Consider the following 16178-nt stretch of genomic DNA (forward strand, 5'->3'; position numbering starts at 1 on the left):
TATTTTTTTAGGTGGAGCGCTAGTAACGTTATATTAGTTTTCTTTTTCACTTGGATATACAGTACCTTTGAACAGACTGAGCTGCCAATAGTTACTGTATGATTGATACAACCTGGAGAATATATGTCTAAGATCTACTGTATGTAAAATGTTCCTTTTGGACTGTTAATAGCAAGCTTGCATTTCAATTTTAGCAAAAACATATATGAAAAGACATGTTACAATTCTGTTGTGAGCCTGGATGAAAGCCGGAGTATTTCCTAATTTCAGGTGGTTATTACTAAATGCCAGATTGACAATGTGTCAGGTCATCTAATTATACGTAAATATGAAGGGGCAATGCAAATTGTTGCTTTTTGAACTGTATCAACTTGAATATACATTTATGTAGATTACCTGGTAATGACCTAGTTTGTATTCACCAGTATAAAGGATGAATGTATATTAGCTAACTAAAATTATGCTGAATAAACATGCTAATGATTTTTATAACATGGTGTTTACAAGAATTCCCCTAGTGATTTTGAAGAGATTTTGCAATATAGAAACCAACACAACTTGAAAAGCTGAAACTGGGCCCTTAAACATAAATATTTCTTTCTTCAGTCTTAGAAAGATTGTCTTCCAGATACAGATGGAGGTTCCTAAATGGTGATAAATAAAGCTATTTCCTCAAAAAATTTATTTTCTTTAGGATCCAAAGTCACAGTAACATGTCAACAGAAGTTAGGAACTCTGAGTACCTCACCAGCATGCCTCCTCTACCTGTCGAATGTATAGATATAGATGGAGACTGGACCTCTCTTCCAATCATTTTTGAAGACCGATATGTAGAGTCTCCAAGAAAAGGTCAGTAGTGGTATTCTTTGTAGTGTAACAAGCTGTTTTAAGAGAAACAAGTCTTCTGATTTCCTACTTACTGTACATTCAAGAAATATGCAATTAGTTATATATGACATAGTACTGTACAGTATATGGAATTAACATGTATATTTTAAATTGAATTTTTTTTTGTTTTTTTGTAACTTAAAATTGATTTTCAAGACAAAGCATAATACACAATCCTTCCATTGTTTCAATTAACATCCAAATAAAATCATAACACACTAAGAACAAAACATTTGCATGACAACGTTCAGAAGATATCAACATTGTGGCTTGTCCAGCTGTGGTGGGAAAACAATACATTTTATGGCATACCTATTACATTTGCCATTTTGTGTACAGAATAAGACTTTAACAACACATTATTTTAAATGATTATTTAGGAAGTAGTCCCAAAATAAGACTAGGACTGAATTTAACACACAAGAATCGAGCAGAGATTTTGATAGATCTTTTAACAAAAAAAATCCTACATGATATTAGCATTAAATTTCCTATTCACACTTTAGAGAAAATATTATGAAATCCATAAAGAAAATGACCAATTTAGCATTTTATTCCCATAACAATAATAGTGGATCAAAGTTGGGCATTCAGGTCAAAGTGGTTGTTCTCCAGTGTTCAGGCAAACATACCATATTCCAGGATGTGCAACTGAATTATCCTTTCACATTGAATGTTCTGTGTTTTTGACTGGCTATAGGATCTTGGCATATATGTTTTCAAAGTTTGCAGTGTGTGATGTTGCATGGTCTTGTGCCATTCTTTGTGTCCTTGAGTTTGTTATGAAGGTTTCTGTTGACTAACTTCTGTCTGAGTGTTGGCGGTTGCAGGAATGCAAGGATGGGAGGTATGGAGAAGATGTATTTTATCGTTTCATCCTCTGTCAGCATAGATTGCAGATCTTTGATTATTTTTCATATTCCCTTTAGGGCAGGTTTGTATGTAGCCACTAGTGGTATACGTGTGGTTGTTTATGTAAGAGCTGGAATGCAGCAAATACAATAATGCAGGACACATCAATATATTTGTTTTATTATTCTCACATTCCTGGTGTAGATTGGGGATGCAACATGTCTTCCAGATGTTTACACACTATTTTAGATGAGTGTGTTGCAATATAAAATTTGCGGATTCCCCTGTATGCTGACGATTTTAGGATTCCAATCGGATTGGATTCTTAAAATCCGTCAAAGGATTGCGGAATCCGATGATGGATTGTCGGTGTTATATAAAAAAAAAATTAAAAAACGCAAAAGGAGAATTGCATTTTTTGAGACTGATTCGTGACATTCTGCGGACCAAAGGACCATTCGACTCGTGGCAGATCCAAATACACCCCCAAAAATTGCCTATCTCTAGTGAGGCTACATTTAAAAAAGGCCAGATTGAGCAAGGTTTATTTATTATTTTTGTATTATAATTATTTGTGTATTATTATTATTATTATAAGTATTATTATAAGTGCATTTTATATACTGAATTAAGTTGTTTTGCAGTACATAAATATTCATACATCTATGATTGATGTAGATTGACTCAAAAATAATATATTTGTTTCAAGTTGTCCCCTACAATATACAGTAAGTTTAGATGTTTTTTCCCCTCTTTTTCTCTGTGTCAAAAACCCACCAAGTCTGAGGTGGCGTAAGCTTTACTTGATTACAAATCCACACCATATATAAGAAACATGATAAACAAATTTGCTGCATATGATGCAGCTTGGAAAATAAATATTGTGCACGGCATCAAAACACACTTTATTGTGTTAAATACGTTGTTTTATTTTAGGAAAGTGAAACTATATTGCATTGACATTTAAAATCATTTGTGTTTCAGATTTCCATATGGACAATCCAATACTGAAAACAATGAATGGAAAAGATGAATATGATTCTAATAAGGAGATTGCATTACAAAATATTGACTTCAGCCACGATTCACAGTTCATTCAAACCACGACAGTGCATAAAAATGCCTCTTTTGAAAAACCAAGCATGTGTATGGAAATGAAGGACGATACCAATCTAAATATAAGTCCCCAAAAATATATTACTCATCAGGTGGAAACAAAAACTGAAGAGCCTGAAAACATAACAGGGATTGCTCGAGAATGTATTCCTCTGACAGAGAAACCTTCTTCTAACATTGAATTAAGCGTATTGACTGAACACAAGAAAGTGGTTAATATGCCTGGTAATGATCAAGAAGCTAAAATGTCTTCAGGTGTTACATATATTGAAGTGAAACCAAGCAGCAATGAGCAGTATATGGAAGAACCAGCTTTAGTTGTCAGTGTTTCATTTGGAAAACAAGTGTCCATGTCATATACAAAGAATGAAACACTTCAAAGTGGAGGAGAGTTACTGAATAACAAAAATAATAACACCGCTTTCGAAAATATTGCTTTACATGATTTAGACAGCATGAAAAATGAGGCAACTCCAGAATGTAGGACGTTACATCAAAGTATGCATATCTTATCAAGAAGCAACAGCACTGAGCTAATAAGTAAACCCTCTAAAGACATGTTGATGGTCAAATTGTTTCCAAAAGAAAAACAAAACAATAAACGTGGAGACATATCTTTGTGCTCAGGGATTATTAAAAGGTCAGCATCTGTAATATCTGACTCGGGAATAGAAAGTGAGCCAAGCTCTGTGGCTTGGTGTGATGTACGTAATAGGACAGTGGACGTACCTAGTGATAAAGAACTTCTGCAGCAATTGGTGAGAAGGCACAGAAACTCCCTAGAGGGAGGGCACACAGAAAGCAATACAAGTTTACCAAGTGAGATTCAAGCCTCATTGACATCCATTAACTCTCTGCCTTTTGAAGATGAAGAAAGAGAAACTGAACTCTTAAAATTAACTAAATCAGTTTCAGCCCCACAAATCAGCAGTCCGGAGGAATCTGTGGATGACATAACTTTAGCTCCAAAAGATGTCAATGCAATGAGTGGAAACATGAAGATATACATACAGGAACACATTGAGAACAATGACATAGAAGATACAGCAGAGAGCTGTCAAAATGAAACTAATACCTATGACTCAAATGTTGCCATTACCACCGGTGATGATCCTTGCATTATCGACCCAAATATAACCTCTGAGTCACCATTTGTAGGAATACAAGTTCAAAGTGTGGATTCAAAATCTGATAATTTATTAAAGTCATACAGTTTAGCAGGCCAGGTCGGTTCTGAAGCAGACGATGTCCAAATAATCCATACACACACCATTCTATGCAGTGCTGGCATTCAAGATGCTGACAGTATTTCAAAATGTTCCAGAAATGTGGCAAAAATTTTAAACTCAACATCCTTGTCAATAGAACCATTTTTGGATATGGACATGGCTGCTAAAGATACTAATATATCCGCCATATCTCCAACCAATGAGATATTTGAAGAATTTCAAGTTTTGCATGAAATAGAACTCGGCGATGATGCAACCAAGGGCCAGTCTTTTGACAGTTATTCAAATTTGTATCATTCTATATATGGTACGGACAAAAAAGATACAATTATTAGGAATGAATGTGTTTCTGTGGTTCCTGAAACCAATTCAAGTACTTGTAATTCTACCGTTCTTGCACTAGAAAGAAGAAAAGGCATTGAGATGGTTAATCTGTCTGTCTCTTGCACTGCGACATGTTTACCGTTTTCTTCAATACAAAAAGACACTCCAGTGATTCCTGGTTTTTCATCAAAGCAAGTATTATTTCCCATAACAAGGCAGCCGTTGGGCTCATTTGGAGTTACTTCCTGTAATTCAAACATTGACGACGAAATCAACGAACGGATGCTTAGGTGAGATACCATTAACAATATAGCGCTGTAATATCTATGATCTAGTGCATACTGTATTTGTGACATTCTGCGACTTTCACTACTATGGATATGAATTATATTGCATTGCACTAAAAGATGTCAGGTGCTCAACTACAGTAGGTCTGTAGTAGTTAAAGGGGCAATCCATCCTAAGACTTAAGTTAAATAATGCCAGTGACATGTTCAAAGGCATCTGGGTTAAGAAACTATTTTTTTTTTATCATAATCTGACACCAACTGTAAAGGAATTTAAAAATGTTTTTTTGTAAAGTTATGATGTTAACATGGGGAGCTGAGATTTGGGAGGAGTTTAGTTTCAGCTATGTCACTGTATTCAGCAAGTGCTTGCATAGCAAGGTATTAATCCGATTGCCAATTCTTGGAGTCAGGAAGGAATTTATTTTTCCCATTATGAGATATCATTGGATGTTATGACACGGGTTTTTTGTTTGTCTTCCTATGGATCAATAAGTAAGTATAGAAATAGGATAAAGTATCTGTTGTCTAAATTTAGCATAGGTTGAACTTGATGGACGTACGTCTTTTTTCAACCTTATCTACTATGTAACTATGTAACTCTCCACCTCCCATTACCTTCTATTGGCTCTCTGATAGACAGGGTGAGTAAGGTTTCAGAAAACACTTAATTAACAAACCCTTCCCCATTCAAAGGCCACTAAGAAATTCAACTTGTAATGAATTTGTCATAAAAAATGAATAGACCCGAAAAAAATTATTCTCTATAAGTTGTTTCCTGGCCGGGTATGTGATATTACATGGTTAATGATACATAGCATCCTTCTTGGGCATGACTAAGCAGACAATTGAGATGCGCAAAGCTTTCGCCCGACTTCTCGAACTATGCGAAACTGCGAAAAAATGAGACAAAAATTGTGAGCTTGATTGATCAGGGAGGTGTCCCCTTTCAATAACATTTTAAGCCTTTAAAGGTCTGTAAACTGTTTGGCCACAAATCGACTTTGACAAAAAAAAACTAAAATTGCTTGCAAATTCATGTTGTGAAGGTTCACGCAAAGTTTCATACTTTTCTACTAAACAAGTTAATTAAACTTTGACCTTTTAATTTTTTAATGAATCCAAAGTTATTCAGATGGATTAATATCTATTTTAGTCAATATATAATGTAATCACTATATAATGGTACAAAACACTATATTATTTACAAAATCTTTAGAAAAAATGAAAATGATATTGAACTTTATGAAATGGCGGTTATGGATAAATGCAAACCAAATTTTTGCAAAAACTATTTATTCAGCCAATATTCTGAAGTTTCGGCAGATATAAATAACTGCCCTTTTCAAGTATAGCTGGCATAATAACACCCCCCCCCCCCAGTGTCTCTTAATTATAGTCCAAAACATCCTCAGGTGTCCCTCATTTCCGATCAGTCTTCACGTGTCCTCCTCGTCCGTCTGACAATTCGGCCATCTTCGGGTTGGCGAATGACGTCATCATATCAGCCTTCAGATCTTTTGCGCTCCTGGTTGGTGCATGACGTCATCACGGCATCATACCGTCATCCATGCTGATTGTTACACCTCTAATCCTGTAATGGCGCAATATTTTGGGGGCATGTGACGTCATCACGTAGACGCGTCCCGTTCCAAGGCTGTCCTCGTCCAATCCTGAAGTCGTCTCTTCTGCGCATGCATCCTAAAAGGTTCCGGATTTCGTGAGTATGCAGCATCTCTCCCTCTCCATCCAATGGGGGACCGCAGTAGCTTCACCTTGTCAGAGTGGGAGTACAAGGTAAAATTAGAAGGCAACTGGAGACTGATCGGAAATGAGGGAAACCTGGGGATGTTTTGGACTATAAATAAGAGACACTTGGGGGTTGTTATTCCAGCTATACTTGAAAAGGGCAGTTGTATCTGCCGAAACGTCGGAATATTGGCTGAATAAATATTTTTTGCAGAAATCCGTAGTGCCCTACTTCCAATTTGATTTGCTGATTCTTGAGTGTAGACAGGAATTCCCTGAACTAGGAGCACCGGTATCTATAACAAACATTTATTAATGGTGTGCAGCAGATATCTGTTGAGTTATGGGTAAATCCCACATGGTTTTATATAATACCTCAGGACACTCCAAAACCAAATAAAATGAAGCTCATGTTATACAATCTGAGTTATACAGTATAGAAAGCCTTCTAAAATAATGGTACAACCCACTTGGCTTTGAAGAGTCATTGACCGTTGGGGGAGATTTGCATATTGCTTGAGCACTTGGCGATTCTATTCAATTGTTCCTTCCACTTCATGTACTGTACAATAACACCAATTAAGACATTAAAAATACAATTTACAGTACAGCGCAGAACCATACAGCACTCTACTTGATACTCTCCAGTCTACAGAGAGACATTAACTTACCATAACTCAATGGGGGCTACATGTCTAAAGAATACTTGTTTTGAAAATGAATTGAAATTGTGCATTGCCTAAAAAAATAATTTCTCACCTGCAATCATTAGCAGCAAACAGTATGTTGGTATGAGACTATTTTTTTTTTTTTTGTACATTTAGCGAGTGTTTGTTATGCTTTGTATTGTGTGCATCATATTCAAAATGCAAACAAATATAACATAGAAAAATGATAGTTAGCGGTGCTCCTGATCCCAGTGAAAACCTGTCAGTAATCCAAATTCTGATCAATGAAAGTGAATCAAGGCACTGCGGATTTGCTTCAAAACCATACATAAATATCATTTTTTTTAAATGGCTCAATAAATGTATGCTTTTGAAGCAATTCCGCAGTGCATCATGTTCATACATATGAATGCATACGAATGGTTTGTGTCTCTTTGCATTTGTCTTTTACAAACAATTGTGAGGCATTACAGTGAACAAAAACTGCTCTTACTTGACGTTTAATATTAAAACATTTACATATGTGCTCCACAGTTTCAACATACAGGTAAACCCCGTTATAACGCGGTCCTCGGGGTCCACCCCGAGACCACCGCGTTAGTAACGGGGTCGCGGAAAAAAAATGGCCGCCGCATCGGCGCATCATCACCCTCTCCCTCCAGCAGCACCCTTCACCCCGCGGGACAGGAGATAGGAGCGGGGATGTCCCTCCCGGTCCCCGCTTCCCCCTGTCACTGTGTGACAGGCCGCGGTGAAGGAGATGGGAGCGGGGATGTCCCTCCGGTCCCCGCTTCCCCCTGTCACCATGTGACAGGCCGCGGTGAAGGAGATGGGAGCGGGGATGTCCCTCCGGTCCCCGCTTCCCCCTGTCACCGCGTGACAGCTCGCGGGGAAGGAGATGGGAGAGGGGATGTCCCTCCGGTCCCCGCTTCCCCCTGTCACCGCGTGACAGCCCGCAGGACAGGAGATGGCAGCGGGAAACGGGGTGAGTACACCAACATTTAAAGTGTGTGTGTGTGTGTGTGTGTGTGTGTGTGTGTGTGTATGTGTGTGTGTGTGTGTGTGTGTGGTGTTAAAATGGCGGCTGAAGGACAAAAGATGTTAAATCCAGCAATGAAAGGGTTAACCAGCAATAGGCCAGGCAGTAAGCTGCAGGTACCCTTGGGCAGGAGAAGGGTTTAAAGGGATGCCTCAGGCAGGGCTGTACATGATTCATGCTGCCTTCCCATGGTGAGGGGGGGGGGGTTGGCTGCTGACATGTGAAGGGGGGGTGGGCTGCTGACATGTGAGGAGGGTGGGCTGCTGACATGTGAGGGGGGGCTGCTGACATGTGAGGGGGGGTGGGCTGCTGACATCTGAGTGCTGTGAGAGCTGTGTGTAGTGAGAGTGTGTGCTGTGTGCAGTGTGCAGTGTGAGCAGTGTGTGCAGTGAGAGTGTGTGCAGTGTGAGCAGTGTGTGCAGTGAGAGTGTGTGTTGTGTGCAGTGTGCAGTGTGTGCAGTGAGAGTGTGTGCAGTGTGCAGTGTGAGCAGTGTGTGTGCAGTGTGAGCAGTGTGTGCAGTGTGTGCTGTGTGCTGTGAGCAGTGTGAGCAGTGTGTGCTGTGTTCAGTGTGCAGTGTGTGCAGTGAGAGTGTGTGCAGTGTGCAGTGTGTGCAGTGTGTGCAGTGTGTGCAGTGAGAGTGTGTGTTGTGTGCAGTGTGCATTGTGTGCAGTGTGTGCAGTGAGCAGTGGATGCAGTGACAGTGTGTGTTGTGTGCAGTGTGCAGTGTGTGCAGTGTGAGCAGTGATCAGTGTGTGTGCAGTGTGTGCAGTGTGTGCAGTGTGTGCAGTGTGTGCAGTGAGAGTGTGTGCAGTGTGTGCAGTGTGCAAAAAAAATTTAAATTTTTTTTTTTAAACGGGAGCCACGGGAAAACGCGTTATAACCGAATGGCGGTATAACGAGGTGTGTTATAACGGGGTTTACCTGTAGTAGCAATATACAGTACTTGTTACTAATAAGTAATGGAGTTTATTGCTACTATGTTGAAACTTCCAGTTAGCTATTTGACCTTTCACTGTGAGCCAATTGGCAGTTACTGTAATACTTAGATAGAAAGTTTCTTTAGCCTAGCATTTTATTGGATACTGCTATAGTGAACAAGTGTCAGCTAGTTGAAAAATCATAGTAATACTGTGTACTGTAGCTTACAATACCACTCTATTGATTGGGAGTATCTGTCCCACTTTTATCTTGTCACTTTCTCTGTTTTTTTTGTCACATGTTAATGTGGCTTTTATCACTTTGCTTTAATTTGCCCCAAGTTTGGGCTTGCAGTGCACTGAATAAATAAGACTGAGTATTGAAAGAAAAACAAAATCAATGGTTAATTACATAGTTACATACTGTAGTAGATGAGGTTGTAAAAAGGCATATGTCCATCAAGTTCAACCTATGCTAAATGTAGACAACAGATACTTATCGCATATCTTTATTTGCAATATTTTGATTCAGAGGAAGGCAAACAAAAACCCCAAGTGAAACATCATCCAATGATGTCTAATAAGGGGGGAAATATGTGGCTACAAGAGAAATATGTGGCTACAAGAGAAAGCAAAGGGGTGTAGGGGATAAGTACTGGTATAGTTACCGGAGTAGAGCGAGACTCTAAATTGTAATCAGGACAGTATATAGAGTATAGTACTCAAAAGACTCCCCAGGAATTTCAAGTGGCTTGTACTTTAGGGACTTAAAGGCACGTATTGAGTTGCGAATTAGCAACCAAGAGTAAACTAAGGCTGTGTCCCAAACATATGATATTTGAACGCTGAGTATCTTATGTATAGCGGCACACAGGTTACCTCTTCTGTATACCATACATAGTGACGTCACCCAAGGACTATATAGTCCTATGGAAATACTACCATAGGGGACTCACTACATTACGGATACTTAAAATACTCATTGATTCCTCTATAAACCATTCAGGTTATATGCTGTACCCAGAACTGACAGAAGAAATTCCTGGGGAGTCTTTTGAGTACTATACTCTATATACTGTCCTGATTACAATTTAGAGTCTCGCTCTGCTCCGGTAACTATACCAGTACTTATCCCCTACACCCCTTTGCTTTCTCTTGTAGCCACATAGTGGTATTTTAGATAAAAGTTGTTGCATATATGTTCAATAAATATGATTTTAAAATTGTTTATGTATGGCTATGGTGGTAACTCCAAGGATTGAATCTTTCCTAGCCTAGCATTTCCGGTTTAGCGAGTGCAAATAGGATTCTTTTAGGCCACTGCTGTAACCTTTCACCGTACTCTGTTCATGTTAAGATACTGAACTACGAGCAATACTGGTTTGAAAGGGCACATTGAAAGCATATAGTAAAAGGAAAGGGATATACAGAAAGAGCTGAACATTAATTCATTTGTAAAAAAACTGGAGGTATCGAGCAAGCTTAGGGAAAAGGAGATGTTACAAGCAGCAAAGAAAAGAGTTACTGTTTTACTTAAGTAGTTATTAAGCAGTTGTATGTGCCGTAAATAAGTGTGTTTTCTAGTTTTCTTCAGGCTAAAGAAAAATTCAGAAAACAGCTGATGTTTGAAGGTTTCCTATATAGTGACCTGTCCACACTAGCTTCCGATATGCCATATTTTCCACCAGAGGAAGAGGAAGAATATTTTGAAGATGGAATTCATTTGGTTATCTGCGTGCATGGACTAGATGGTAATACATTATTCTATAGAATGCATAGTTTTCCTTATGCTAAAATGTACAAGATAAAATACCATGTGCGATATTTGTAAAGGAGAGGACTTTAATTATAACCGATTTTAGATTGACTCCTTCTGTATTGTTACTATAGTGCATACTTCACCATGAGTACATTTTGGACTGAGTACATTGGCAATTAGATTACATAAATTGTCCAATCCAAGGCTGAATGTGATGCACAGAATGGCACGGAAACCATGAACAAGAAAAGTATGCAGATGCTAAGCTGCACATTTACTTGTACAAAGCACATAACACAACTGGTTACAGCTTTAGAAGAAAAACAAAATCTTTGGATAATAATTAATAATTGTTTGTTCTTGTATAGCGCTGCTGGTTTTACGTAATTCTTTACAGAGACATTTTGCAGACACAGTCCCGGCCCCGTAGTGCTTACAATCTATGTTTTTCGTGCCTGTGACACAGGGAGGTAAAGTAACTTGCCCAAAGTCACAAGGAGCTGACACCGGGAAGTGAACCAGGTCCCCCTTCAAACTCAGTGCCAGTCAGTGTCTTTACTGACTGCGCTAATGCTTCTGGTCTGACTTTTATGTACCTTACATGGTAAAAGGATGCTAGTACATACAGTAATTACATAGTAGATTTGTTTGGAAAAAAAAATATGTTCATAAAGTTCAACCTATGTTAAACTTAGACGACAGATACTTTATCCTATATTTGTTCTAATAGTATATTGATCCAGAGGAAGGCAAACAAAAACCCCAGTGAGACATCATCCAATGATATCTCATAAGGGGAAATAAATTCCTTCCTGACTCCAGTAATGACAATCAGATTACTCCCTGGATCAACATCCTTCTCATCTTTACTTATTTGGTACATCCCTGTATACCTTTCCTTTCTAAAAAGATGCCCAACCATTTTTTTGAAGATATATATTGATGGTAAATGAATCCTAGACACACTCCTAGAAGAGTAATCATGGATGACAAATCCGTGTTAACATACCATTATTGATCATAACATTAATAGTACGTTATACACATATGGGTATGGGCAGTGTTCGAGAAACCTATTCCCCACTCGCACCTGGCGAGTGGAAATTGGCCCGTGGCCAGTAGATTTCCCCTGCTCTGCAAAAAAAAATCCCCTGCACAAAAAAAAAAAAAAAATCTGTCTAGCGCTGTGGTTCCCAATCTGTGCGCCGCATGGCTGGCCTACAGCGACGCCATGAGTGTGTGTGGATTCCCCCTCGCAGCCCATCCATCCTGTGCTGGAGACCAGCCCACCGCACTACACTGGCAGGGAGAAGAGAAGCTGCAGCACGTAGAGGAATCTCTCTCCCTCCTTCCTGTACCGGCAGCCAGGGAGAAGCTGCAGCACGGAGAGGAATCCCCCCCCCCTCCTTCCTGCACCGGCAGCCGCAGGGACAGAGGAGAAGCTGCAGCACGGAGAGGAATCTCCCCACCTCCTTCCTGTACCGACAGCCAGGGACAGAGGAGAAGCTGCAGCACGGAGAGGAAGCCAGCCCCCCCTCGCCTCACTCCGGTGCCTGCTGTAGAGGAAGAGGAAGCCCCCCCCCCCTCAGCTGCAGGGAGAGAGAGAAGCCAGCTGGCTCCAGCCACTGCCATGAAACTAAGAGAGACCTCGGCTGCAGGGATCCCCTCCCTCACCGCTCCACCCAGGAGCCATAGTCCCCCACAGCCTTCTGAGACCCCCCCTCCCTGGCTGCCCACATACCACCACCCCCAGGGTGCCCAAGTACTGATCACCCCCCCCACGGCTGCTCAGAGCCTCCCTGCAGCAGCACCCTTTCCCCTCCACTCCTCTGCTGAAGTTCCCCTGCACTTTACACCTCTCATGCGTGTGTATATGAGTGTGTGTGTATATGAGAGAGTGTGTCTGTGTATGGGAGAGAAAGTGTGTCTGTGTATGGGAGAGAAAGTGACTGTGTATGTGTGCAGGACACCAGAAGTACCCCCCCAATCAGTCAGCCCCCCCCCCCCACCCACGTGTGGTGCCGCGGCCCACAAAGTGCCTCTCTAACCGAATTGATATTGTACTATTTTAAGCCACTACAATTCAATAGCTCAATCAGGATAGATCAATGTCCCTTTTTGGTCTGGCTTAAGGATTTATTGTGTGGATGGAGGAAGGAATTCTTATTAGAGACATCTCTCTCTCTCTGTCTCTCTCTCTCTCTCTCTCTCTCTCTATCTATCTACTCTACAACTCTAACTCTATCTGTTTCTAGAGTAGGGTTTATGCAGCTGTAGCACTTATTATAGTATTATTGGTAGGGTTTATGATATACAAGCAAGTGAATGATATACTGTAATCAAAAGACACAACTTCTGATAAATAAGTGAGTTACTAATCTTACTATACGATCTTGTGCGAGTATGTCACAGGCTACAGAAATACTAGAATTCATCTGACTAAATCAATCCTGATTTTGGCTAATAAGCTAAATAAGATCCCTGATTAGTATACTGACTGTCCAAGGGATTGATGCTTTTAATATTTTATGGGTTCTATATTTATGTATTACTAGATTTTATAGTTATATCAATTACAGTGTTAATTTCCATGTATTTTTCGTGTATCTTTTTATATTTTGAAGTTATTTTTGGGGGATTTGAGTAGAGATGGGTGAATTTTTGGGGCAAATTTGGATCCGCAGCGGATTGGCCGGTTCCTTTGGTCCGCGGATTTCAGCGGATTAATCTCTAAAAGGGAGATTCGTGTTTTGCAGATTTGTTTTTTATTATTACCAATACACTCCGCGGATTCCACATCCCATTGATGGATTTGTAGAATTCTTATGAATCCGCCAACGGATCGCTGAATCGGCGGAGTGGATTCTACAAATCCGTCCATGGGTTGTATCCAATGGCAGTTTTTGATGAATACCCACGGATTACACCCGACAAAATCCGTTTAACGATTTTACACCGCAAAACAGATTTTGGTTTAAAATGCGAGACAATCCGGGAAACGGATTTGGGCGGATTCGCCCATCTCATGATTTGATGCAGAATAACACTGATCTTTGTTCTTGTTAATTCCTATTTTTTTTAACTATTATTTATATGCAGTGCCTGTTTTGCACCATCCATACTTACTAGCAGAGTTAGGCCGCGTTTATAGTCCCGACAACGCGACGTCGCGTCAAAACAAATGTATTGAATCCGTCACATGCCCTTATAGTAGGACAGAGTGACAGCTTGGTCGCGATCGCTGGAAGTCAATTAAATTTGATTTTTCAGTGACTGCAGCGTGATGTCAGCGTCACCGCAGTCGCCGTAGCAAGGACTATAAGAGCGGCCTTAGGGTTGCTTCTTCAACTAATATCTATTGTATCTGCCATCACAGTCTCCATGGGTAATGAATTCCACATTGTAACTGCTCTTACTGTAAAGAACCCTTTCCTTTGTTGCTGGTGAAATCAAATTTGCTTTAGCTTTAAGGTATGACCCCATGTTATTTGTACTGCCCTTGGGATGAATAGTTATTTTGAAAACTCCTTGCATTGATCTGTATATAGGTATCACTCCCACAAGTCAGATTTTCCATCCCCTTTATTCATTTGGTGGATCTTCTCTGCACTTTTTCTAGGTCCATAATCTCTTTTTTTACAGAGTGGTGCCCCAAAACTGTACTGAATTCAAAAATTGGAGGGATGAGGGGTTGAACTGGGGAACTTTGGAGACAAATGTCTATGTGTGCCAACACAATTAGACAAAATGGTAATAAAACAGAATGTCTCAATAGGAGATACAAAGTGGCACTCTACTCACAAAACTCTTAATGCAGCGTCTTCCATTTATAGAAGGAACAGTGGAGAGTGCAACGTTTCAGGTCCCACACGGACCTTTCATCAGGTACATAATATCACACAAAGCTATATAGTGGAATTTGGTGCCGTCCATCCCACAGCAGTTAATGCCAAGAATCTACAACATAATCAACAATACTAATTCTAAAGGTACACAGAGGTGTAAAGTGAGCAGTGCATCAAAGTGTCAAAATCATATATATCACAGAAAGGCAATTAATACATACATAAATAATAATTGTACATACCTTAAAACAACTAAAAGGTAATTATTTGATGTAATTCAATATAAATACATTGGGAGCAAGTTGATCAAATCTGCAGTTATTCTTCACTTATGTGTAATTTACTTTTTTTGGAATTACATATGTTTTAGGTAACAGCGCAGACCTTCGACTAGTGAAGACATTTCTTGAATTGGGACTTCCTGGAGCAAATCTTGACTTCCTTATGTCTGAAAAAAACCAGGTAAGTGAAAAGGGAAATTTCCATCAATATTCTGAATTATGGGTACTCATTTAATTAATATATGTGGCAGCAGCTTATATGGAGATTGCGGCCCCTGTTTAGTAAGTGGTGCTATTGACTAGATACCTTCTGGAGCTGCATGTCACCTTATGGTCTACTCATATGAACTATAAATCTACTAAGGTGTTTCTATTAATTTATTTTGTTAAAGAGTGTATTTCTCAATTTTTTGGTGAATTTTTTTTTGTCAAATACATCTTCATCTGTTGTGTCAGTTATGCGGAATACTGTTTATTATCAACTTTGCATTGGTGCAATAAATTGCATAACCAGTTGTTTTTTTATTTTATAAAGGAGAGTCATTTGGTTTAATATATTGGCCAGAGCATATTCAGGCTGCTTCCCGAATCAATGAACTCCTTCTCAATTGGTCTTACACTAAAATGTTATACCATGTGCTTTGAATTTATCGCATTAGAAGTAAAACAAGACAAAACCGAGCAAATGTTGAAGAATAGTGAGAATTGGGCGGTGTGTTGTTCCTCGGAGGTGAAAAGGATGAAGCATTCACTATAAAGGGATAACGTCCAAAAACTAGTTGTATATTTGAAAAGCAGTGTTTGCCTGTGCACTCTATTAATCAATACTGAAAATTGCCCATTCCACTTTTCTATCATCACCATACACATCTAAGACTACGGCCCCAGTGAGCGTATGAATGCGCGCGGCAGAGCGTCTGGCGGCGGGTGCACACGTGAAAGTTGAGACCAATGGACTCACCACTTACGGACTTTCTGCGATGGGACGCACGACGAGTGGGTGCGGCCCTGATGCAACATCATTTTCCATTGGTTGAAATGTAACTCACTGTGATTGGCTTTAAAACATCTGCGCTATCATTGGCTTACAGGAAACCACGTGACGCCGTCGACACAAGGAAAGAGAAAATCCTTGTCTTTACCAAATGCGGTCGCGCATCGCACATTCTACAGGTGCGTGCAGGTAGCTCCCGGGTCTGGCCCCATAGAGGGCCATATCTGGT

The 16178-nt window shown here is 39.8% G+C and overlaps 1 protein-coding gene across 2 annotated transcripts in view; it reads left to right on the forward strand.

The window, feature by feature from the left end:
- FAM135B (family with sequence similarity 135 member B) overlaps window positions 1-16178 on the forward strand; it is a 240963-nt gene that overhangs the window by 203123 nt on the left and 21662 nt on the right. For both annotated transcript variants that reach the window (XM_075581807.1, XM_075581801.1), the window contains 4 exons: window positions 695-849; window positions 2725-4699; window positions 10655-10821; window positions 15045-15136. In XM_075581807.1, coding sequence (XP_075437922.1) covers window positions 695-849; window positions 2725-4699; window positions 10655-10821; window positions 15045-15136 — 2389 coding nt within the window. The remainder of the gene's footprint in view (window positions 1-694; window positions 850-2724; window positions 4700-10654; window positions 10822-15044; window positions 15137-16178) is intronic.

The sequence above is a fragment of the Ascaphus truei genome, chromosome 2 (assembly GCF_040206685.1).
Source record: "Ascaphus truei isolate aAscTru1 chromosome 2, aAscTru1.hap1, whole genome shotgun sequence".
Lineage (NCBI taxonomy): Eukaryota > Metazoa > Chordata > Amphibia > Anura > Ascaphidae > Ascaphus > Ascaphus truei.